The 26162-nt window shown below is 43.0% G+C and overlaps 1 protein-coding gene across 1 annotated transcript; it reads right to left on the bottom strand.

Annotated features, from left to right (window-relative positions):
* On the bottom strand, positions 1-25823 carry LOC115457467 (tyrosine-protein kinase Fer-like). The gene is made up of 11 exons (XM_030186883.1): positions 25683-25823; positions 24391-24474; positions 20837-21049; positions 19339-19467; positions 17738-17791; positions 16362-16480; positions 14801-14895; positions 13764-13887; positions 13052-13209; positions 1758-1880; positions 1-184 (listed from the first exon to the last, which is right to left on the bottom strand). Exons 1-11 carry the CDS (start codon positions 25821-25823, stop codon positions 42-44), a joined length of 1383 nt encoding a protein of 460 aa, XP_030042743.1. The 3' UTR covers positions 1-41.
* Between the last annotated feature and the right edge of the window lie 339 nt (positions 25824-26162).

The following is a 26162-nucleotide window of genomic DNA, read 5'->3' on the forward strand; positions in this document are numbered from 1 at the left end:
TAAACATTACAGCACAAGAAAAATAAAATCAGCCTTTAAGTTCAATTCAGTCTCAAGTTCAGTTTCACCACCTCTTGGAGGATCTCGTAGAATTTGGGGCGCTGGCTTGGGTTTGCATCCCAACACATCAACATCAGCTCATAGACTTCTGGTGGACAGTTCTTGGGAGCCTGCATCCGGAACCCTGCCAGAGAACCAGAAATACAGTTAAATATTCACCGAATTAGATATTATATTATACATATCCTTTTGCAAATTAGAAATTGTACTTTTTGCATTATCTATCTATACATATTTAAAACTGGATGACTCTCTTTATAAAGGTGGTTAATAAATCCCTGTATATCTGTATCTCTCTTTATATATAAATAGATAGATTGATATAATGCCAAAAATATTCAGCAATATTCCAATTGCAAAAGGACATGCCCATTTCAAGGTCAGTGGAAGAAGACGTTTGCATTGATGATGAGGGTTGTCCTTCAGTCCATTTTATAAGGAACAACCTTGTCCAGTCTTGGGTTTGCCCCACTGCTTGCAGGGATTTGTAAGAACATAAGGACAGCCATACCGGGCAGACCTATGTTCCATCAAGCCCAGTATCCTGCTTCCAACAGTGGCCGATCCAGGTCACAATACTTGGCAGAATCCCCCAAAGTAGCAAGATTCAATCCTACTGACCTCAGGAAAAAGTGGTGGCCTTCTCCATGTCTACCTTAATATCAGATTATGGATTTTTCCTCCAGGAACTTGTCCAAACCTGTTTTTCATCCAGATATGCTAACTGCTGTTAACCGCGCCCTCTGGCAATGACTTCCAGAGAATAACTATACTATGAGTAAAAAAATGTTTTCTCCTATTTATTTTAAAAGTATTACCATGTAACGTCATGGAGTATCCCCTCATGTTTGTACTTATTGAAAGAGAACGTCATGGAGTATCCCCTCATGTTTGTACTTATTGAAAGAGTAAACAATCGATTCATGTCCACCTGCATCATATTCTACCCCAGCTGTCTCTTCTCCAAGCTGAAGAGCCCTAAAATCTTAAGCCTTTCCTTTTATGATTTCCATCCCCTTTATTATTTTGGTTGCCATTCTTTGAACCTTTTCTAATTTTACTATATCTTTTTTGAGATACAGCGGCCAGAATTGCACACAGTACTCAAGTTGAGGTTGCACCGTGGAGCGATATGGACAAATTATAATATTCTTTATCTTATTTTGCTTTTTTTGGTTGGGGGGGGGGGGATTAATGGGATAATCAAAACTAGAAGCCTACACAGTACAACCAAGTGGCAGTCTCCTGATGAACTCGTTGCCAGAGGATGTGGTAACAGCACATAGCATATCTGGGTTTAAAAAGGGGTTTGGACAAGTTCCTGGAGGAAGAGTCCATAGTCTGCTATTGAGATCCAGGGATTGGTAGCATGGAGTGTTGCTGCTATTTGGGTTTCTGCCAGGTTCTTGTGACCTGGATTGGCCACTGTTGGAAGCAGGATACTGGGCTAGATGGACCATTAGTCTGTCCCAGTATGGTTATTCTTAAGACCATTGAGATGAAGTCTGTTGCATTGGTGACATTCTAAAGGTGTGGTTCCATTGACCAAATCTGTCCATCGGGTGCCCTTCTGATGGTTTATTGATACAAGTAGGACCCACCTGACGATCTAGGTTGAGAAGGCTTCAGTCAGTATCTCAGTCTGAGAGCAGATTAGTCATACATAGGTTAGCCAAGTCTAAGCCACAGACCCTTACCTCTTTCCACTTGGCTTAGAGTTTGCTGGTTGGACATGCCAGTATAGGGCGTTGCACCAAAAGAGAACATTTCCCAAAGCAAAATGCCGTAACTCCAGACATCACTCTCAGTCGAGTATCGTCCTGCCAAAATCAGACATGGGAAATCCTTAAGCTTGTGGTTATAAGCTGCACTGTTCAGCAAATCCCCATTTGTAAATAGTGTGTTATATTGTCTCACATTCATTGTAAGTATTTTGTAAACTTTAAGTAGAGCACCATCAGCAATAAACTCCAGGTCATCAGGGACAGGATCAGTGTGTGTGTGTGTGTGAGTGTTGCATGCTAAGGCCACTTTCTTGCTATGGCTGGAAAATGGCTAATTTTTTTCAGCATTAATGGCCATTTGCTAATGTTACCATTAGTGTGTGGCTATTAGCGCATGGGCCCTTACTGCCACCCAGTTTGTAGGAAGTAAGGGCTCACACGCTTATCAGCTCATGACAATGTGGCTGTGCTAACTGATTAGCACAGAATGCTCACTGTCTACCCTCCAAGACACGCCCCCTCAGACAAAAAATACAATTTCTTTTTTAGCTTGTGGGTAGCATCAGGATTTTACTGTGAGATGCCTCAGTGTGCCCCGCGCTAAGCCCTTTTAAGCTGCTGTAAGCAACGTTATGTTTCTGTTAATTAAGAGTTAATATACCACTTACAGTAACTGGCAGATTTAAGCGATGTACAATAAAAATATAAAAGATGGAAAGGAACTACAATATAAAATAGGAAAGATACTCAACATTCAATCCATAAGAACCAGATAGAAACTCCACAGTCGTACTATATTTATTTATTTATTAGGCTTTATGTACTGCCTTTTTGAAGGAATTCACTCAAGGTGGTGTACAATAAGAATAAATCAAACATGAGCAATAGACAATTACAGCAGTAAAAACATTCAAATAACAATACAAAGTATGAAGTGGAGGGGCATAATCGAACGGGGTGCCCAAGGTTTCCTGAGGACGTCCTCGCAGGACGTCCCCGCGAAGGGGCGGGGAAACCCATATTATCGAAACAAGATGGGTGCCCATCTTTCGTTTCGATAATACAAAAAATCTCAAGTAGAGGAACACGGGGAGGAATACCGGATGAAACTGAAAGAAGCCAAGAGAGAGGTACGTCTGGCGAAGGCGCAAGCGGAAGAACAAATGGCTAGAAATGTACGGAGGGGAGACAAAAACTTCTTCAGGTATATTACTGAAAGGAGAAAGACTAAAAAGGGGATTGTGAGACTAAAAGATACAGCAAAACGCTATGTAGAAAATGATGAAGAAAAAGCCAATTTGCTAAATAGATACTTTTGTTCTGTTTTTACTGAAGAAAATCCTGGGGAAGGACTGAGAGGGACTGGCAAAAGTACACCTGAAAATGAAGTGGATAGAGCACCGTTCACGGAAGAGAGTGTGTATGAACAACTTGGAAAGCTAAAGGTGGACAAAGCCATGGAGCCGGACGGGATCCACCCCAGAATACTGAGGGAACTCAGAGAGGTTCTGGCGGGTCCTCTTAAAGATTTGTTTAATAAATCCTTGGAGACGGGAGAGGTTCCGAGGGATTGGAGAATGGCGGAGGTGGTCCCTCTTCACAAAAGTGGTGATAGGGAAGAAGCTGGAAACTACAGGCCGGTAAGCCTCACTTCGGTTATTGGAAAAGTAATGGAAGCCATGCTGAAGGAAAGGATAGTGAATTTCCTAGAAGCCAATAATTTGCAAGATCCGAGACAACATGGTTTCACCAAAGGGAAATCGTGCCAAACGAATCTCATTGAATTCTTTGACTGGGTGACAGGAGAATTAAATCAAGGATGTGCTCTGGACGTCATCTACTTAGATCAGCAAGGCTTTTGACACGGTTCCCCACAGGAGGCTCTTGAATAAACTAGAAGGGCTGAAGATAGGACCCGAAGTGGTGAACTGGATTAGGAACTGGTTGACGGGCAGTCACCAGAGGGTGGTAGTGAATGGAGTTCGCTCGGAGGAGGGAAAGGTGAGTAGTGGAGTGCCTCAGGGATCGGTGCTGGGGCCCATTCTGTACAATATATTTGTGAGTGACATTGCCGAAGGGTTGCAAGGTAAAGTTTGCCTTTTTGCGGATGACACCAAGATTTGCAACAGAGTGGACACCCCGGAGGGAGTGGAAAACATGAAAAAAGATCTGAAGAAGCTGGAAAAATGGTCTAACGTTTGGCAATTAAAATTCAATGCGAAGAAATGCAAAGTGATGCACTTAGGGAGTAGAAATCCAAGGGAGGCATATGTGTTAGGTGGGGAGAGCCTGATAGACACGGACAGGGAGAGGGATCTTGGGGTGATAGTATCTGAGGACCTGAAGGCGATGAAACAGTGCGACAAGGCGGTGGCCGTAGCGAGAAGGTTGCTAGGCTGTATAGAGAGAGGTGTGACCAGCAGAAGAAAGGAGGTTTTAATGCCCCTGTATAAGACGTTGGTGAGGCCCCACCTGGAGTATTGTGTTCAGTTTTGGAGGCCGTACCTTGCGAAGGATGTTAAAAAAATGGAAGCGGTGCAAAGAAAAGCTACGAGGATGGTATGGGAGTTGCGTTCCAAGATGTATGAAGAGAGACTTGCTGACCTGAACATGTATACTCTGGAGGAAAGGAGGAACAGGGGTGATATGATACAGACGTTCAAATATTTGAAAGGTATTAATCCGCAAACGAATCTTTTCCGGAGATGGGAAGGCGGTAGAATGAGAGGACATGAAATGAGATTGAAGGGGGGCAGACTCAGGAAAGATGTCAGGAAGTATTTCTTCACGGAGAGGGTGGTGAACGCTTGGAATGCCCTCCCGCGGGAGGTGGTGGAGATGAAAACAGTAACGGAATTCAAACATGCGTGGGACAGGCATAAAGGAATCCTGTGCAGAAGGAATGGATCCACAGAAGCTTAGCTGAAATTGGGTGGCGGGGTGAAGAGGGGTTATTGATTGAGAGGCTAGGATGGGGGAGGGCAGACTTATACGGGGTCTGTGCCGGAGCCAGTGATGGGAGGCGGGACTGGTGGTTGGGAGGCGGGAAATACTGCTGGACAGACTTATACGGTCTGTGCCCTGAAAAAGACAGGTACAAATCAAGGTAAGGTATACACATATGAGTTTATCGTGGGCAGACTAGATGGACCGTGCAGGTCTTTTTCTGCCGTCATCTACTATGTTACTATGTAATACGGTCGGGGACGCCTAAATCTCAACATTTAGGTCGACCTTAGAGATGGTCGTCCCTGGTTTTCGGCGATAATGGAACCCGAGGACGCCCATCTCAGAAACGACCAAATCCAAGCCATTTGGTCATGGGAAGAGCCAGCATTCGTAGTGCACTGGTCCCCCTCACATGCCAGGACACCAACCAGGCACCCTAGGAGACTTCAGTGGTCTTCAGAAAAAGCTCCCAGGTGCATAGCTCCCTTACCTTGTGTGCTGAGGCCCCAACCCCCCCCCCCCCCAAAAAAAAAAAAAACAACAACTCCTCCCCACAACTGTACACCACTACCATAGCCCTTAGGGATGAAGGGGGGCACCTACATGTGGGTACAGTGGGTTTGTGATGGGTTTTGGAGGGCTCACATTTACCACCACAAGTGTAACAGGTAGGGGGGGATACGCCTGGGTCCGCCTGCCTGAAGTGCACTGCAGTACCCACTAAAACTGCTCCAGGGACCTGCATACTGCTGTCATGGAGCTGGGTATGATATTTGAGGTTGGCATAGAGGCTGGAAAACAATATTTTAAAAACCTTTTTTGAGGGTGGGAGGGGGTTAGTGACCACTGGGGGGAGTATGGGGAGGTTATCCCAGATTCCCTCCAGTGGTCATCTGGTCATTTAGGGCACATTTTTGTGGCTTGGTCATTAAAAAAAAAAGGACCAAGTAAAGTCGTCCAAGTGTTCGTCAGGGATGCCCTTCTTTTTTCCATTATTGGCCGAGGACACCCATGTGTTAAGCACGCCCCAGTCCCGCCTTCGCTATGCTTCCGACATGCCCCTGTGAACTTTGGCCATCCCTGCGACGGAAAGCAGTTGAGGACACCCAAAATCGGCTTTCAATTATGCCGATTTGGGCGACCCTGTGAAAAGGACGCCCATCTTCTGATTTGTGTCGAAAGATGAGTGCCCTTCTCTTTCGAAAATAAGCCTGATAGTATACTACTTACAATGCCAACACAATACGTAAGATAACATTTTAACTGACAGTGTAGGGTATAAGCAAAGATGGAACATATAGATAGGTAAGAGAGTAAGAAGAGTTAGAAAATAAGGTGAGTAATTTAAAGAAAGTTGCACATGAAGTCAGAGAGATGGTTAACATAAAAATAGGTAACAGAGTAAGAAGAGTTAGAAAATAAGGTGACTAATTTAAAGAGAGGTGCACATGAGGTCAGAGAGATTGTTAAATATCTCAGCCTAGGGTAGGAGTGGATAAACATGTCCTGCTGCAGTATGTGCAGTCCATGTCATTCCTTGTGTGTGTGAGTGAGACTGACAAGTTAGTTACTTCTTCCATTAAAAGCCTGGTTTAAGAGCCAACCTTTCACTTGCTTCCTGAAGTGGAGATAGTTTTGTGTTAAGCGGAGCCTTTCAGAGAGTGCATTTGAGTGTGGGGGCTACTCCAGAGAAGGGTACATAAGTATTGCCATACTGGGAAAGACCAAAGGTCAATCAAGCCCAGCATCCTGTTTCCAACAGTGGCCAATCCAGGTCACAAATACCTGGCAAGATCCCAAAAAAGTACAAAACATTTTAAGCTGCTTATCCCAGAAATAAGCAGTGGATTTTCCCCAAATCCATTTTAATAATGGACTATGGACTTTTCCTTTAGGAAGCCATCCAAACTTTTTTTAAACCCCACTAAGCTAAACGCCTTTACCACATTCTCTGGCAATGAATTCCAGAGTTTAATTACACGTTGAGTGAAGAAACATTTTCTCCGAATTGTTTTAAATTTACTACTTTGTAGCTTCATTCCATGCCCCCTTGTCGTAGTATTTTTGGAAAGAGTAAACAAATGCTTCACGTCTGCCCGTTCCACTCCATTCATTATTTTATAGACCTCTATCATATCTCCCCTCAGCCATCTTTTCTCCAAGCTGAAGAGCCCTAGCCGCTTTAGCCTTTCTTCATAGGGAAGTCGTTCCATCCCCTTTATCATTTTCATTGCCCTTCTCTGCACCTTTTCTAATTCCACTATCAGGCTTATTTTCGAAAGAGAAGTGCACCCATCTTTTGACATAAATCGGAAGATGGGCGTCCTTCTCATAGGGTCGCCCAAATCGGCATAATTGAAAGCCGATTTTGGGCGCCCTCAACTGCTTTCCATCGTGGGGATGACCAAAGTTCATGGGGGCATGTCGGAAGCATAGCGAAGGCGGGACTGGGGCGTGCCTAACACAACACATGGGCGTCCTCGGCTGATAATGGAAAAAAGAAGGGCGTCCCTGACGAACACTTGGGCGACTTTACTTGGTCCTTTTTTTTTATGACCAAGCCACAAAACTGTGCCCTAAATGACCAGATGACCACTGGAGGGAATCTGGGATGACCTCCCCTTACTCCCCCAGTGGTCACTAACCCCCTCTCACCCTAAAAAAAAAATTTTTCCCATCCTCTATGCCAGCCTCAAATATCATACCCAGCTCCATGACAGCAGTATGCATGTCCCTGGAGCAGTTTTAGTGGGTACTGCAGTGAACTTCAGGCAGGCGGATCCAGACCCATCCTCCCCTACCTGTTACACTTGTGGAGGAAACAACGAGCCCTCCAAAACCCACCACAAACCCACTGTACCCACATGTAGGTGCCCCCCTTCATCCCTAAGGGCTATGGTAGTGGTGTACAGTTGTGAGGAGTGGGGTTTGGGGGGGGGTTGGGGGGCTCAGCACACAAGGTAAGGGAGCTATGCACCTGGGAGCTTTTTCTGAAATCCACTGCAGTGTCCCCTAGGGTGCCCGGTTGGTGTCCTGGCATGTGAGGGGGACCAATGCACTACGAATGCTGGCTCCTCCCATGACCAAATGGCTTGGATTTGGTTGTTTCTGAGATGGGCGTCCTCGGTTTCCATTATTGCCGAAAACTAGGGACGACCATCTCTAAGGATGACCATCTCTAAGGTCAACCTAAATGTTGAGACTTGGACGTCCCAGACCATATTATCGAAATGAAAGATGGACGCCTATCTTTTCGATAATACGGGTTTCCCTGCCCCTTCGCGGGGACATCCTGCGAAGACATCCTCAGGAAAACGTGGGCGCCCCATTCGATTATGCCCCTCCACATCTTTTTTGAGATGCAGTGACCAGAATTGAACACAATATTCGAGGTGTGGTCGCACCATGGAGTGATACAAAGGCATTATAACGTCCTCATTTTTGTTTTCCATTCCTTTCCTAATAATACCTAACATTCTATGTGTTTTCTTAGCCGCCGCAGCACATTGAGCAGAAGGTTTCAACATATCATCAACAACGACACCTAGATCCCTTTCTTGGTCGGTGACTCCTAACCTGGAACCTTGCATTACGTAGCTATAATTCGGGTTCCTCTTTCCCACATGCATAACTTTGCACTTGTTCACATTAAATGTCATCTGCCATTTAGACGCCCAGTCTCCCAGTCTCGTAAGGTCCTCTTGTAATTTTTCACAATCCTCTTGCGATTTAACAACTTTGAATAAATTTGTGTTGTCAGCAAATTTAATTACCTCACTACATAAGTACATAAGTATTGCCATACTGGGACAGACCGAAGGTCCATCAAGCCCAGTATCCTGTTTCCAACAGTGGCCAAACAGGGTTACAAGTACCTGGCAAGATCTCAAAACAGTACAATACATTTTATGCTGCTTATCCTAGAAATAAGCAGTGGATTTTCCCCAAGTCCATTTTATTAATGGTCTATGGACTTTTTCTTTAGGAAGCCATCCAAACCTTTTTTAAATCTTGCTAAGCGCTAACTTCTTTTTGCTACATTTTCTGGCAGCGAATTCCAGAGTTTAATTACATGTTGAGTGAAGAAATATTTTCTCCGATTCGTTTTAAATGTACTACTTTGTAGCTTCATTGCGTGACCCCCCAGTCCTAGTATTTTTGGAAAGAGTGAACAAGTGATTCACATCTACCTGTTCCACTCCACTCATTATTTTATAGACCTCTATCATATCTCCCCTCGGCCGTCTTTTCTCCAAGCAGAAGAGCCCTAGCTGCTTTAGCATTTCCTCATAGGGAAGTCATCCCATCCAATTTATCACTTTCGTTGCCCTTCTCTGTACCTTTTCTAATTCCACCTTGAGGTGAATTTTCAAAGCACTTAGGCTTACACATTTCCATAGGTTACTATGGAACTTTGTAAGTCTAAGTGCTTTGAAAATGAGCCCCTATATCTCTTTTGAGATGCAGTGACCAGAATTGAACACAATATTTGAGGTGCAGTTGCACCATGGAGCAATACAAAGGCATTATAAATTCCTCATTTTTGATTTCCATTCCTTTCCTAATAATACCTAACACTATTTGTTTTCTTAGCCATTACTCCCATCTCTAGGTCATTTATAAATATGTTAAAAAGCAGCGATCCCAGCACAGACCCCTGGGGAACCCCACTAACTACCCTTCTCCATTGAGAATACTGACTATTTAACCCTACTCTCTGTTTTCTTTTAATCAGTTTTTAATCCACAATAGGACACTACCTCCTATCCCATGACTCTCCAATTTCCTCTGGAATCTTTCATGAGGTACTTTGTCAAACGCCTTTTGAAAATCCAGATACACAATATCAACCGGCTCACCTTTATCCACATGTTTGTTCACCCCTTCAAAGAAATGTAATAGATTGGTGAAGCAAGATTTCCCTTCACTAAATCCATGTTGGCTTTGTCTCATTAATCCATCCTTTTGAATATGCTCTGTAATTTTGTTCTTTATATTAGTCTCTACCTTTTTGCCCGGCACCGACGTCAGGCTCACCGGTCTATAATTTTCCTGATCTACTCTGGAACCTTTTTTAAAAATCGGTGTTACATTGGCCACCCTCCAATCTTTCGGTATCATACTCGATTTTAAAGATAAATTACATATTACTAACAATATTCCTCAAGTTCATTTTTCAATTCTATCAGTACTCTGGGATGAATACCATCCAGTCCAGGAGATTTGCTACTCTTCAGTTTGTCAAATTGCCCCATTACATCCTCCAGGTTTATAGAGATTTCATTCAGTTTCTTCGACTCGTCAGTTTTGAATACCATTTCTGGCACCGGTATCTCTCCCAATTCATCCTCAGTGAAGACCAAAGCAAAGAATTCACTTAATCTCTCCACTATGACTTTGTCTTCCCTGATTGCCCATTTTACTCCTTGGTCATCTAGCAGTCCAACTGATTCTTCTCATTTTATCATAGTCTCCTTTTTGAAAGTTAAACGCTAACGTATTGGATTTCCTGCGTATACTTACTCCAAAACTAATATCAAATCTGTTCATATTATGATCACTGTTATCAAGCGGCCCCAGCACCATTACCTCCTCCACCAGAAGATGCACTCCACTAAGGACTAGGTCTAGAATTTTTCCTTCTCTTGTCGGCTCTTGTACCAGCTGCTCCATAAAGCAGTCCTTGATTTTGTCAAGGAATTTTACCTCCATAGCATGCCCTGATGTTACATTTACCTAGACAATATCGGCGTAATTGAAATCACCCATTATTTATTTATTTATTTATTTGTTGCATTTGATTCCCACATTTTCCCACCTGTTTGCAGGCTCAATGTGGCTTACATAGTACCGTGAAGGCGTTCGCCAACTCCGGTAAAGAAACAAATACAAAGTGATGTTAAAGTCAAATAAGGTTCATATGTTACAGACACATTGGGACTCGTACTGAAGAAGAGTTATATAGTGTTCATTACGAGCTTTAGTTACGTTCTGTTGCAGGGTTCAGGCACTTAAGTTGGGTCGGTAGGGTATGCCTTTTCGAACAGGTTGGTCTTTAGTAATTTCCGGAAGTTAAGATGGTCGTACGTTGCTTTCACAGCTTTTGGTAATGTATTCCACAGTTGTGTGCTTATATAGGAGAAGCTGGATGCATAAGTTGATTTGTATTTGAGTCCTTTACAGCTTGGGTAGTGGAGATTTAAGTATGTACATGTTGATATGACTGTGTTCCTGGTTGGTAGGTCTATGAGGTCGGTCATGTATCCCGGGGCTTCGCCATAAATAATTTTATGGACCAGGGTGCAGATTTTGAAAGCAATACGTTCTTTGATTGGGAGCCAGTGCAATTTTTCTCGGAGGGTTTTGGCGCTTTCGAATCGTGTTTCTCCACATATAAATCTGGCTGCTGTGTTTTGAGCGGTCTGAAGTTTCTTTATGAGCTGCTCTTTACATCCCGCATAGATTCTATTGCAGTAGTCAGCATGGCTTAGTACCATTGATTGTATCAGGTTGCGGAATGTTTCCTTCGGGAAGAATGGTTTCACGTGTTTGAGTTTCCACACTGAGTGGAACATTTTCTTGGTTACATAGTAACATAGTAGATGATGGCAGAAAAAGACCTGCATGGTCCAACCAATCTGCCCAACAAGATAAACTCATATGTGTATACCTTACCTTGATTTGTACCTGCCTTTTTCAGGGCACAGACCGTACAAGTCTGCCCAGCAGTATTTCCCGCCTCCCAACCACCAGTCCCGCCTCCCATCACTGGCTCTGGCACAGACCGTATAAGTCTGCCCTCCACTATCCTCGCCTCCCAACCACCAACCTCTTTTCCCCCACCTGCTCACTTGGCTCTCAAGTGTAAGGTTACGGTCAATTGTAACCCCGAGGATTTTCAGGCTATCTGAGATAGGCAGGGTATAATCTGGGGTATTTAAATTTGTGGGTTTGTTCATGTTGTGTTGGGATGAGAGGATGAGGCAATGTGTTTTTTCTGTGTTGAGTTTTAGTTGGAATGCATTTGCCCATGAGTTCATGGTATTCAAGCTGAGCTTGATTTCATTGGTGATTTCTGTTGCCCAGTTTGTTAGCGTCCCTAATTTCCTTTAACATTTCTACATCCATCTGTTCATCCTGGCCAGGCAGACAGTAGTACACTCCTATCACTATCCTTTTCCTCTACACGTGGATTTTCCCAGATGTGTTTTGTTTCCTGCAGAATTTTCAATCTATTTGATTCAAGGCCCTCCTTAACATACAATACTACCCCTCTACCATGATATAATTTGTACCCCGGTATGACAGTAAAGAAACAAAAGGTGGGTAGGTTACACAAGAAACATAGGAAAAGGGAGGGTTAGAGACTAGTGATAACCCAATGAGTACGTTAGTGCTTACCACAGCTTGATAAAAAGACTCGTATAAGATTTTGAGTTTTGCCAATCAGCGAAGAGATTTTGAATTTAGTTCATGCCTTTTTTTAGTTGTATCTCTGGGTGATTTGCATTCAGTACAGCATGTATTTTCCTGTCCCTGGAGAGGCCCTTTTAATACATCTTGTTAAATTGTGAAGTTACCACGGGTTAACGTGGGAATTTACCATGCGGTAGCTGCAAAGATAATGCAGCCCCTACTTGGGCATTCATACTATTTTCTATTTTAGGTTAATATTCAGATTAACCCACAGTACCTGCTCTACTCCCTGCAGAACCTATTTAGGAGGCAGTAAGTGGTCCCACCTTGACTCAATGTTGGGCAGTGTGCAGGGTGTTAACTGCAAAACGCCTTCCACACCCACTCTCCACCCATGCCATGCCTCCTGACACAAAAAAGAACTTATTGCACAGTTTACTGCATGGTAACTGCGGAAATACCACAAAGCCTCTTAACGCAGCTCTTCGTAAGCAGGTACCCCACGATAAACAACATATTAAGTGCTTAAAGTGTTTTAGTAAAAGGGTCCATAACTTTGTACCTGAGGCAATGGAAGGTTAAGTGACTTGCCCAAGATCACAAGGAGCTGCAGTAGGATTTGAACTGGGCTTCCCTGGTTTTTGGCCCCCTGCTCTAACTTTTAGGCTATTCCTCGACCCCAAATAAATTTTACTAGTTCGCTGAATGGCTATTATTTGAAAAACTGTCACAGTGAAGGTCTCTGAATAACAAGGTGATGTATCCACAGACACAATGTAACCTAACCGAAGCAGACATTAAGTTAGTTTCTATTTTTAACCAAGCTGTAAACCATCTGGTTAAAGAGAACTCCCCCAAGCTTCCTATTACGAGTGGCAGTATTTCTCTGTGCCAGTTCTAACCATATTTCAAGGCCTCCGGCGCAGTCCACTTGATGGGGATATGCTTTATGCCACCTGAGGAGGAATAAACCCCATCCTCTTCCTGCCGCGACATCCCAAAGTCACTGATCTTCAGGACACTGCCTTCTCCCACCAAGACATTCCTGGCAGCCAGGTCCCTGCAAAACCAAAAGCAGAAGGCAAACTGCAACCAAAGCATTCATGAGGAGGAGCGGAGATCACAAGGCATTACAGCCACACTGCACACATATTCTGTCAGGTAAATTGGATGTACAAGCCCATGAATGGAGGACAAACAAAAGCGGAGATGGCAAAGAATACAGACGTGACCACAGGTCCAAATGGCAAAGACTTTATTGACTGACCCGACACAGCTGTGTTTGGGTACTATGCCTGCGTCAGGGTTCATAAGATAGATGGTAAAATCACGTAAATGTGAAAAATAAGTAGAGTCACTGACGCTGTTGCTCACTTATTTTTAAGAACACAATCAAACTGATGATTTTACCATCCAGCTTATGACCCCTGACACAGGCATAGTGCTGAAACACAGCCATGACAGGTCAGTCAATAAAGTCTTCACTATTTGCATCTGTGGTCATGTCTGCGTTCTTTGCTGTCTCTACTTTTGTTTGTCCTTGGAGGTACCTACAGAGGTTCTTTCTTCTTTGGTAATGGGGGAAGAATTAGGGGTGGCAAAAAGGTGAAGTACCTGTGGATGCAGTGCTGGCTTTCCAAGTAGGCCATGCCTGCGGCAGCCTGTTCTGCAAACTGGAGCAGGTCCTTTATCCAGAGGCGTGTACCCTCACGCCGCAAAAAGGTCAGAAAGTCACCACCTGGGAGGACCAAACAGATGCATTAGACTCAGGTTGCCAACAGGGATGCTGTCACTGGTATCCAATGAAATTGAGGTTATTGTTTATTGGATAGGGTGACTGTCCCCAAGAGCACAAACCTTCTCATTCTATATGGTATGTCTGACGCTGGCACCAATTAATTGCATTTCTTCCATGCGAAAATGGCACTTACATGACTACACAGTGGGAAAGCGGAAGTTACATATGTAACCTTGTGCCCAAGTGCTCTGGCGCATAACTGCAAGAGGGCGAGGACATGGGCGGATCAGGGGCATGTCCAGAATTTACATGCTAAACCTTTTAGAATATCATCAGTTGCATGTATAACTGCCAGCATTCAGGCACGAGCATTTATACCAGCCATTGACATGGCATAAGTGATCATTCTTAAAATTACACGTCTAAATTCAGACTTACAGTAGTATTTAATAACAATGATTAGGTGTGTGATTGCTGTTACAGAATTTGCACTTAGTGCCCAAACTCTAGGCATCTAACTATGGGCAACCTTTATTGAATTACCTCTTCACTGTATAAAGAAAAGCACTGGAAGAGCACATGATAAACCTCAAGGTCAAGTAGTGAGTGCTGGAGTAGAGACATGGATCAAACGGTTCAGAGATCTGTGCTGTCAGTATGGAACATGCTCTGAAGTCCATCAGCTCTTGGTTTTGGCTCCATTGCACCCAAGAACTTCTTTTAGCTCCAATGTCTGTAAGACTCAAGACTGGCTGTGATGATGTGGGCCTTGAATGCCACCATAAATATGGCCCTATGAGGAGTTGCTGTAATGATGAAGCTTCATTTCTCCCTTGTTGGAACCCAGTGGATGTGCCGGAGTGGACCACGTCTAAGCCCTCCTGTCATCCCCACATCCCGCTGCAACACTCACCTGGCACAAGCTCCATGACTATGTAGATTGGCTGTTTCCCTGGGCAAACCCCGATCAACTTCACGATATTCGGGTGGTCATACTTCCGGAGAATCCTAAAGAAAAGAAGAGGGGAATTCAATCACGAATGTCACCCCAGGGGTCCAGCACAACCCTAAGCCTTGAGAGCTGGAAGCTGGGAGGGTGTGACAGCACTCAGACTAAGTGTTAAGTTCATCCAGCATGGCAGTTCTTACATGCTGTAAGGGGTCTGGGAGAAATCCAACCGAAAGAGTGCTGGGGCAGGGATTTGAGAAGGAGGTGTTCTTAGGTTCCTAGTACACATGAGATTCGCCCCCTAGTGGCCAAGAGACCGGTTAGAATATTGCATAAGGGAAGGAACTACCATTCCCAGGATACATCATGCCCTAGGCAAGACTGGCAGGAGTTGGAGGGCGGGGAAGATGATTGTGAAATGATCTCTGATCAGGGTGATGAGGAGCAGCTTGGAGAATCCTGGGAGGAGGAGGCTATGGAGTATGATAAAATGGAAGCAGCTGAGGGGCAGGGGAAGGAGTGTATGGAGCCCTCAGCTCTAGCACGGATCCCAGGGGGTAAAGTAAAATGTTTTCTGTCTGCTACAATACCCAAACTGTTTAAGACCGGGGAGAGAAGGCTGGTGCAGTGGGGAAGAAGCTAATGAATTGCCTACGGGGTCAGAAGGGAGTGCTATGAAGGAGAATGTTACAGGGAAAAAATGAAATGAAATTATCCTATTGAATGACCTGAGACTATGTGATGAAATGTACTGATGGTGTAAAGCTAAGGGAACTGACAAACTGCTGAGAAGTGAAAGCAGTGTCAGAAGAAGCTTGACACTCATTAAACCTTCCTAGTGAAGTGAGCTGGACTATGTAAAGAAAAGGGGAATCAATGAGAGTTGTGAACTGTGTAACTAAAGATTAAGCAAAATAAAACCCTTTGCTGTGCCTTCTTGGTAAAAATCTGTGGTAAAGATACTGAAGGGTAGCAGCTATTTGAGAAGAGTGCCAGAACTAGAGAGTGTGGAGCGAAGACAGCGCCCTGGTAGAAGCCTTCCAGTAACGTTGAATCCAGGGAAGCTAAGCGGTATTAGCCTGGGCCAGTCTGTGGAAGGGTGACCAGCTGACAATGCCTAGAATACATTGCATACATGTAGGATTTGTGTACATATCAATTCCAGTGGAACTTCCAGTTGCATCACAGATCACTTGCCATCTGTGCATCTTTAAATGCTATTTATGTGTTGGGGGGGGGGGGTAGATTGACCCTCAGAAGCAACACTTCCCACAGCCTTCGTGCTTGGGATGTGTAATTGTTGGTCAATATTTTTCCCCTCAGGGTTAAGATTTATCCATTCCGAGTTCCATTACTTTGATCATATAGAATAGAGTTTGTTTAATTAAGCACAGTGGTTAACAGAGATGTGGAAACAAAAGCCACTAGTATTTCTCAGTTAAATCTACATTGCATGTGTATTCTGTTTTATTCTGTCTCTTGTTCCTGGTATAGTCAGGGTGGCATAGGCCTGCCACCCCCTCACCTGGCTTCCAGAAGAAATTTGTTCTTCATCTCAGGGGGAAGGCACTCTCTGCAGGTCTTCACTGCCACAGGGGTGTTGTCATAAGCTAATCGGCCACTGTACACCTCGCCAAAGTTTCCCTGCAAAATCCACAAAGGGAGATTAAAGACACTGGTGGAGAGGGCTGTGGAGTGTGCATCTGGGGAGGGAAGGAGTGGGAGAATGTGGCCCCTGCTGTGTACCAGGGTCGAGAGATAGGTGGGTCTGTTGATTGTAGGGGGTCACTGTTGAAACTGACTGACGTACAGCTGTATATCATTCACTCCTATCTTTTGTAGAGTTTAAGGAGGTTATACTTAACTTCTGCCCTATTATTGTTTTTGGACAGGTATTTAGTAGTTTTGGGTGGGATACTTTAGAATGGTGTATGTTGCTGATATGTACTTTGTTAATGTTTTATTATTGTTATTTTTGTGTTTGCATTTTTGTTGTTGTGGAATGGTGTATGTTGCTGATACGTACTTTGTTAATGTTTTATTATTGTTATTTTTGTGTTTGCGTTTTTGTTGTTGTTGCATTACTCTGCAGCAATACTCAATAAAGATCTTGTTAAATCAACAACAAAATGACTGATTATAGAAATTGTCATTGCCTATTGAATCCTCGCCAGACAGAAGAAGAAGGGTGAATGCCATCCTAACAAACTAATCTCCTGCACCACCCCATTCACTGTTGTACCACAACACCTTGTGTTCTGATGACATGACATTGTGCTGTGGAATATGGCAATGAAGGAGGGACAGTCCTTTCCAGACCACCTGTCACAGAAGTGCTAAAGTGAAATTCTGGATGGGGCACACAGGACTTACATGTAGCTATTAGCGTTAGGGGTCTTAAGTTGTACAACAACGAGGATAGTGCACAGCCTGATCCAGTTCCGGTTTAAGTCCCAGCCCCAGTGCATACAGGGATTTTTAGCTCTGATTTCTTAAGGAAATCAGTTGGAAAGTCAGAATTAATAACTCCATGCATGCAGTGGGGTAAGTACCAGGACAGGATCGGTGCATTCATTCAGCTGGTATGGGGTGATATGGCAACTCTAAGGAGTACATCCACTGTTTGTTGTATCTTTTGAATGTGCTGAGAGGTTGCATTAAACAAAGGCAGGGATGTGGTTCTGGATCTCAAAGCTAAGGGTGTTTTGTGCATAGTGGTGGTAGTGATAGGGGAGGTTGCAGCTGTTGTGGGAAGAGAGGTGGGAGTGGGGAAAGGAGTGGTTGTGTGTGGTTGGAGGGGGGGAGAGGGAGGGGTGGCAAGGTGTAGTGGAGGTAGTAAAGGAGGGAGAATTGTATTCTGTATTCCAGGTTTCCTTTTCTCTTACACCCATAATCACTTACACAGCCCAGAAGTTCCCCCAGGAGCACGTCGTCATGATCAAGAATCCACTTGGCCTACACAAAAGGAGAATAAAAGTTAGGTAGAAGGACGAGAACCAGGCAGCAGCATCACAGAGGAAAAATAGATTTTCACCTATAGCAATGCACTTCATCCATTTCAGAGTCATTTTATCCATATTTTTCTGCAGGCAAATCCGGTTTTACCCATAGAAAAAAGGCTTTTTATAACATTACTCCATGGTATGTGTGTATAAAAGTGTGTGGTGACAGAAAGATGCTTACTTCTACGTTTCTAGGTGTGTTCACAGATGTAATGTAGGTGGCGTATGGGCAGAGGCACAATGAATATGCACAATTTTATACAATATGCACAGACAGTGAATGTACACAGGTGTATTTTGACCATGATTTCTGCAGGTTTTTTGAGGCTATTTGTAAAGACACTTAGGCCCCTATAGGTCTCATTTTCAAAGCACTTAGACTTACAAGTTCCATAGGTTCCATAAAATAGCTCCAAAAGAGGCATTTATTTGCACTTTCAACTGATAAAATTGCACTTATTTGCACTTTCAACTGGTAAAATCACCTTCCACAAGCTACAACAACTAAATTTGAGTCCAGACCCACCAGGTAAGAGGCCCAGAGAACAGGCCTCTGTGAAGCTGTCTTCACCCAAGCCAGAATAACAATTGCTGCAACATGCCTGAAACAAACGAAGGAAAAATAATCTCACACCAAAGCAAATTTCTTCATAAAAATTTAATATATGTGTACAGAACTGTCAGACTGAGGGCATCACTACAGCATTCATAAGCTGGAAAAAAACAGCCCAAACACATCAATCATCAGTCTGCTATTTGATGTTGAGTAATGTTTTTGTATTTGTGGTCGAGGTATATAAGTTTTTTAAATAAATATTGTCCAAAACTTAGGATATTTCAGCACAATGCAAATAAAGAATATGCCAAACATAACTTGCAAACCACAGAATGGTCCTTAGCTCTGCACCAAAGAATATACCAGAACGAGAGAAGTGCAGGAGAGACGAACATCATATTCACACCCAGCCTGGCTCCAAGTTTTGATTTCTTCATCAGGGGCCCAGTGTTATAAACAAGATCTTCTCCTGATGAGCATCTTCCCACACTCGCCACTGTATACAACTAAAAGATATTATTGAGTTTTTTTTTATGAGTAACATTGAGTTTGTGCTTTAAGATTTTGCACATGGATTTTTCATATATTGGGACTGATGATGTTTGGGCTGATTTATTTTGGCTTTTGAATGCTGTAGTGATGCCCTCAGTCTTATGATCCTGTATACATATATACAATTTTTATGAAGGAATTTGCTTTGCTGTGAGATTGAAAATTGCAGCATAAGTGGTTTAGAACCACACTGGAAAACACAGAAGCCAACCTGAAACTGGCCAGATCTTCTGCAAGCCATGGTATTACTATTGCACCAACAGAAAAATGATCTACAAATGGTGCTGCACATATGCCTCCCAGGCCATGTGCCTGGGATTCAGATTGTTCTTCAGATTGTTAAACTAGGAAGGATCAGCTCTATCCACAGGGCTCTTCCAGATGACACTTACCTTAGTGACAGGCGTTCTCAGGCTGACCTGGGATTTCTTGGTCAGAACCTGCCGGTTTTTGACATGGTGGTTGATGAGCAGTGGGATGGTCGGGAAGCCCTTCCCTGCCGGTTCAAAGAGGTATTCGTTCTGAAGAGAAATGGAGGCAGGCAGGCGTCAGAAATCAGGGGCACGTTGAAACCACACCAATCCACATGGGCTTGGATGGAAAAGACACACAGTCTTCTAGGACATGGGTTCTTCACTGTATTGCTTCTAAGGCTCCCTTCCACCTATATAAACATATTTCAGCACCTTTGTATCAACAATTTACAATCATTCTTTTGGTGTATGAATTGGCTAAGCAATTAAACTTGTCTGTTTTATTTTTCATTCATTTTTGTTAGATTTGGTGGACCCCCAGAAAGCCTCTTATGAACCCCATTTGAGACGTAGGCCTCAGAATAAAGTGATCAGACAACTCCAAGTCAGCAAGACTAGGCTGAGCAAGTCCTGGTTTCCTCTCAGTACACCTATACACTTGTTCCAATTTTTCAAAATAATTGTAAAAAATGTAAAAAGTAGTAAAAGTCCCTAGGAGCACTTGGGATGAAAATCAGGCGTGACTTAGGCTGTTCTTTATCACACAGAGTCATCTGGTCACCTCACCCTGGAAGATCATATGTACTGTCCAACCAAGACCATGGAGGTTGGTGTGGCTTCAGTGGCCTCACAATTCCTGTATTCAGAAGGAATCTTTAAAATTTTTCCATGAGTTTTCAACTGATGGAGAGAGAATTGGGCAAGTCAGTATCCAATGGGCACCTTGGATGCATTTCCTGCACCTGAAGGTCTTCCTAGTGTATCTGATGGAATGCAGCAGGCCGCCAGCAAAGAGGACAATTGTTTTTTCCTAGAATTTGCTTTTCCAGCATCTTCTGTAATAAGTATAACCGTCTATCAAGAGTAGACATGAAGGAAAAGAATGATTACTTTTTCCTCAGCTTTCGTGGAAGTGCCAGTCATGACAAGCCAGTCGCCCATGAGGAACACTGACTTCTCTCCAAGCTCTCATACCTTTTTATTGGGGTGCGGTAAGAGCTATCCAAAAACATTTTGTGTAAATGTTCAAGAGCATGAAGGCCTCTTTTTCAAGTTCACACATGTGAAGATGGGACCCTCGATGATCTTGAAAGCTCATGTCTGACATTGACTTTGGATAATCCTTACATTGGCCCAAAAACTCAACCCTCTGCAAAAATAATCGGCTTCAATTACCTTTTGCTGAAGAATGTAATGTGAACATTTTTGCCAAAACAAGGCAGGGTAGAATAAGGGGGCAGAGGGTCTCTACCATGTTTTCAAGGCTGTCTTCTCTTCTGTGAATAAGTTCGGCACTGGTGAATTTTGCCCTTTGTGTGTAACATTTTCAACCAAAGTCTATGGCAGGGGACCTCTTCAGAAGCATCTATCCTCCCTTCAACTAGACACACAATCTTCCTTTAACTGTACCACTTACACTGATGCACTGAATGATGAAGTGTTTGCACTGCCCTTCAGCCAACACGGACAAAACGTACTCTCCAGGCTTCCCGTGACTCTCTCGCACTAGGAAATCCCCATCACTGGTGAGCAGAGAGCGTGTCTCCTGCCGTGGGATGGCGCCATAGTACCAGTCCTGCTGCGACAGGGGCCTGTGAAGAGCCGGAACAAGTGGCAAAGGAGGGGGAAGCTTCAGGACAGAGAGAGAAAGAGAGCAATGATGTCTGGGGCTCTTTTTAACTCAGCATAACTCAGCAACACTAGCAAAAAAATAAAACTTGAGCACCTTTTTACATAGCAGGTAGAGATTTGGATATGAAAGATCCTGGTTGGGATGTGCTCAATTATGGAAGTATTTTAGAAAAGCAAGTGCCAACATAGAGCTTTTTCTAAAATGCCTGCAGGAGTGCAGTGGAATCAGCCATTTTACAAATGCACATGTTGAAAAAAAAACAACAACAACACAGACCCAGCTGCTTCCTGGAGGTGTCAGTACATGTGGAAGTGGGGATTTCACAACTTCCTCATGAGTGGCACCACTTCCACATAAAGCTGCCCCATTTACAAACCTACACAGAAAGTAGTAAGGCCACATCTTAACTTGGTTTCATTTTGGAGGTGAAAATAAACTGCATGGGATTAAGGAGAATGACTTCCTCGTGTAAAGTCCTGGCCGAAATGAGCATTTTTGTAAAACCTTTAGGTTCCTTTGAGTAGATGTAAATCCTGACATGGAAACTTTTCCCTATACATGGGCATCCCCCTAGTGAAATGGGGGCTAGAAGTGTAGATTGCATTCCTGCCCAAATTATACCTCAGTCACGCCCCCTTGAAATAGTAGCACGAACATGACATAGTAAATAAAGATAAAAATCTGAACAGTCCATCCAGTCTGCCCAACAGTCACACTCATTATCAATGCCTACAGCCACACCACCCTGAGTATGCTGATCCCATCTGAACTTGGAAGCCAACCAGCGTTGGGCCTGGTTAGTACTTGGATAGGTGACACTCATTATCAAGTCATGATTAAACCAACAGTGAATGTGATATAAAATACTTGATCATTGTCTATCTTTGGCATTTCTGGGACATAGACTGTAGAACGCCCAGCACTGTCCTTACATTGCAACTACTAGAGTTGCTGTCGAAACCCACTCCAGCCTATCCAAATCCATCTTATCATTTGCGGGACACAGACCGTAAAAGTCTGCCAGCACTGTCCTCACATTTCAATTATTGGAGTTTCTGTCAAAGCACTCTCCAGCCCATCCCAAACCGGATTGCCATATATGGGACACAGAACATACAAGTCTGCCCAGCATTAGCCTTAGTTCTTTACAGCCAGAGTTGCCATCTAAACACCACTCGACACATCCAAGCACAAATGCAGTCATTTAAGTTTTAATTTTTATACCATTTGTTCTCTGTGTGCATCCTAAGCCTCTACCATCAAGCTCAGCTACTGAGGTAGAGGAACAGAAAACACTACAGACATAGAGGGAACAGTCAAAGGAGTAGTGAAGGAAAATGGCTCTTCCAAAGACACGAGGGAGCAGAAATAGTCATACACAGGATTTATATTCAACTCAGAGACATTTTCCTGCATTACTCATTTTACTGTTCCCTTTTTTGAATTCTGTCACCATTTTTGTCTCCAGCCCCTACCTCAGGAGGGCATTCCAGGCATCAACCACAGTCTCTATGAAAAAGAATTTCCTGACATTACTCTTAAGTCTACCACCTCTCAACCTCAATTCATGTCCTCTAGTTTTACCAGTTCTCCTTCTCCGGAAAAGATTTGTTTGTATATTAATACGTTTCAAGTATTTAAATGTCTGTATCATATCTCACCTGTCCCTCCTCTCTTCTAGGGTATATGTATTTAGGTCTTCTAGTCTCCTCTGATACATCTTTTGATGCAGGCTCTATATCATTTTTGTCACCTTCCTCTGGACTGCTTAGCAAGATATGGCCTACTGAGCACAATATTCCAAGTGGGACCTCATCAATGACTTGTACAGGGGCATCAACACCTCCTTTCTTCTGTTGGTTAGGCCTCTCTTGATGCAGCCTAGAATTAGTCTGGCTACGGCCACTGCCTTATCATACTGTTTTGTCGCCTTCAGATCCTCAGATACTATCACCCCAAGATCCCTCGCCCTGTCTGTGCATATCAGACTCTCACCTCCTAAGACATATGGTTCCATTGGATTTCTACTCTGTGAGTGCACCACACTGCACTCCTTTGCATTACATTTTAACTGCCAAACATTAGACCATTCTTCTAACTTTTGCAGATCCTTTTTCTTGTTTTCCCACGCCCTCCAGGGTGTCCACTATGTTACAAATCTTGGTATCATTCGCAGAAAGGCATCCTCCGAGTGGATTCCATTGACCACCACCCTCTGGCATCTGTCTGTCAACCAGTTTCTAATTCATTTTACCACTTTGGGTACTAGCTTCAGCCTGTCAAGTTTATTCAAGAGCCTCCTTTGAGGAACTGTTCAAAAGGCTTTGCTGAAATCCGATTATATCTAGCGTATGTCCTCAATCCAGTTCTCTGGTCATCAAGTCAAAGAATTCAATCAAATTTGTTTGGCACAATTTACCTTTGGTAAAACCATGTTGCCTTAGATCTTGTAACCCATTGGATTCCAGGAAATTCACTATCCTTTCCTTCAGCAATAACCGAAGTGAGACTAATTGGCCTGTAGTTTCATGCTTCTTTTCGCCACTTTTGTGAAGAGGGACCATATTTGTTCTTCTCCAATCCCATGGAAGAAGGAATTATTAAATAAATCTTTAAGAGGACCTTCCAGAACCTCTCTGGGCTTGCTCCATATCCTGGGATGGATCCCGTCCGGTCATATGGCTTTGTCCACCTTCAATTTTTCAAGTTGTTCATAAACACTTTCTTCCATGAACAGTGCGATATCTACTCCAATCTCATATGTACCTTTGCCAGTTGATTGTGGGCCTTCTCCAGGATTCTCTTCCGTGAACGCAGAAGTATTTGTTTAGCACATCTGCTTTTTCCTCATCATTCTCCACATAGCAGCCTACAGTATCTTTCAGTCTCACAATTCCATTTTTACCCTTCCTCCTTTCACTAATATACCTGAAAACATTCTTGTCTCCCCTCCTTACATTTCTAGCTTTTGGTTCTTCTACTCTATATGGTGTAAATATCCACATATTACACAGATGCATGATGTACATGTGTAATTACCACTATTATGATATGATGGCCATAATATTTAAGCTAAATCATATTAAATAAAATCATTAAGATAGCTCATCCCTTTGATTCTTTATATTGGCTTTGAGTTTCTAGCATCTTTGCCTTCTGAGGTGCTCCTGCCATTTTGGAACTGAATAAATTGCAGATGCAGCTGAGTGCTGATCATCATGAAATCTCCTAATTTCAAAAATACCACATCTCATTAAATAGATAAGCCATGCTCAGTCCAACCCTGGAGGGCCAGAATCTTACCCCCTACCTCTGCCACCACCCTTACTAAAAAGTACCTGTATTGGTTTCACATCTCCATAACCATTAGTTCGAGTGTGCTTCTGGAGAGAAGGATGGCTCATCCTTGGTGATGATGGAGACTAGGAGGGGAAGGGAGATGTTTAAGAATCTCTCAGATGGTTTTGGATTGTTCAGATCTCCAGTGTCTCCATATGCAAAGCATCTACATATATTTCTATGCAAGAAATTGATGCCAGACAGACAACAAACAAAAAAAAGCAGCTCTACCTTCAATCTTTGAGGACAATGGGAATTATGACATCATCAAACTACGACATCAGCAGTCACAGGAAAAACCTTAGGAAGCCTCCATCCAGAACATGATTGTCTGCTACATTTAACCCTTCAGACAACAGTTTCTTGTCCTCTACAACCCAACAGAAGTTAAAAAGAATTATGCAAAAGGGGTCACTGCTTTGGCTGGTTAAAGAGTGGCAAATTATTCAACTTATTCAACTATATATGTAATTTCCCTTCAGTTTAGACACCCATTTATTTCTCCCAGTGAATTTGTACTATCTTGTCCCATCTATATATCTCAATTACACCTGCCCCCTCAGCTCCCTATTAAGATATTCCATTGATATTCTACAAACATCATTAGCGTCATATCTATGTAATATGTTCTACTGTGCTATTAAGGTGTTTTATTTGTATTGTACTGACTTTGTTTATCTGTGCCCTGAGAATGGCAATGACAAATCAAACTTGGGTATACATATAAAGTATCGCATACCATGTAAAATGAGTTTATCTTGTTCAGCAGACTGGATGGACCATACAAGTCTTTATCTGCCCATCATTTAGTATGCTACTACAAGCATCATATCTCTGTTATATAAATGTTTTACTGTGCTGATTGTTGAGGTGTTTCGTTTGTATTGTACTGACTTTTTGAGTATAGCTATGATATATGAATAAAATGTTCTACTGTGCTGCTTGAGGTATTTCATTTGTATTGTACTGACTTTGTATCATATCTGTTATATGAATATTCTACTGTGCTGCCTATTAAGGAGTTTCATTTGTATTGTGCTGACACTGTAGTATCATATCTATGTTATTATATCAATGTTCTACCTCATAGATTCTTTTTATGTTTATATTGGTCATTTTACAATTTGCCTTGAGTAAATATGTTTTAAGCAAGTAATATATAATTATATGCAAAAAATAGCTAGAAATGACCCAGCATGGTCTTAGGGGACACTCTCCCGTCTGAACCAATACTGACCCAGTATCCCAGCATGGCATTAGAGGACACCCTCCCCTCTCAACCAGTACTGACCCAGTGTCCCAGCATGGTGTTAGGGGATACTCTTCCCTCTGAACCAGTACTGACCCAGTGTCCCAGCATGGTGTTAGGGACAATTTCTCCTCTCAGCAGGTCTGTCCCACTTGAATACTGTCTGGCATCTGACTGCTCCATTGAGTTGCTCAAGTTCTTAGGTTCGTGTTCTATGATGCATTAGGTGCATAATTTGGTTGTTCTGGAAATACTACCTAGATTTTGGTCCCCAATCTTTAGTGCTCTTTGTAGAATTGCCCCCAAGTGTACTGATGGTACCTAGAACAGCAAACCTACACACAAGATTTATAAGTAATCTTTTTTTATTTCTTTCAAAAAAATTGAAACATACATTTCATTAAACTATTTCCCAAACAATATTTACATGACCTGATTTTAGGTGTACTCCATTTTGAGAGGGCTTGTAATAGATTTATACATATAAAAACAAATCCGTTTTGGTATAGAAGCTTTATCCAT

Source organism: Microcaecilia unicolor, chromosome 14, assembly GCF_901765095.1.
Source record: "Microcaecilia unicolor chromosome 14, aMicUni1.1, whole genome shotgun sequence".
In the NCBI taxonomy this organism is placed as follows: Eukaryota; Metazoa; Chordata; class Amphibia; order Gymnophiona; family Siphonopidae; genus Microcaecilia; species Microcaecilia unicolor.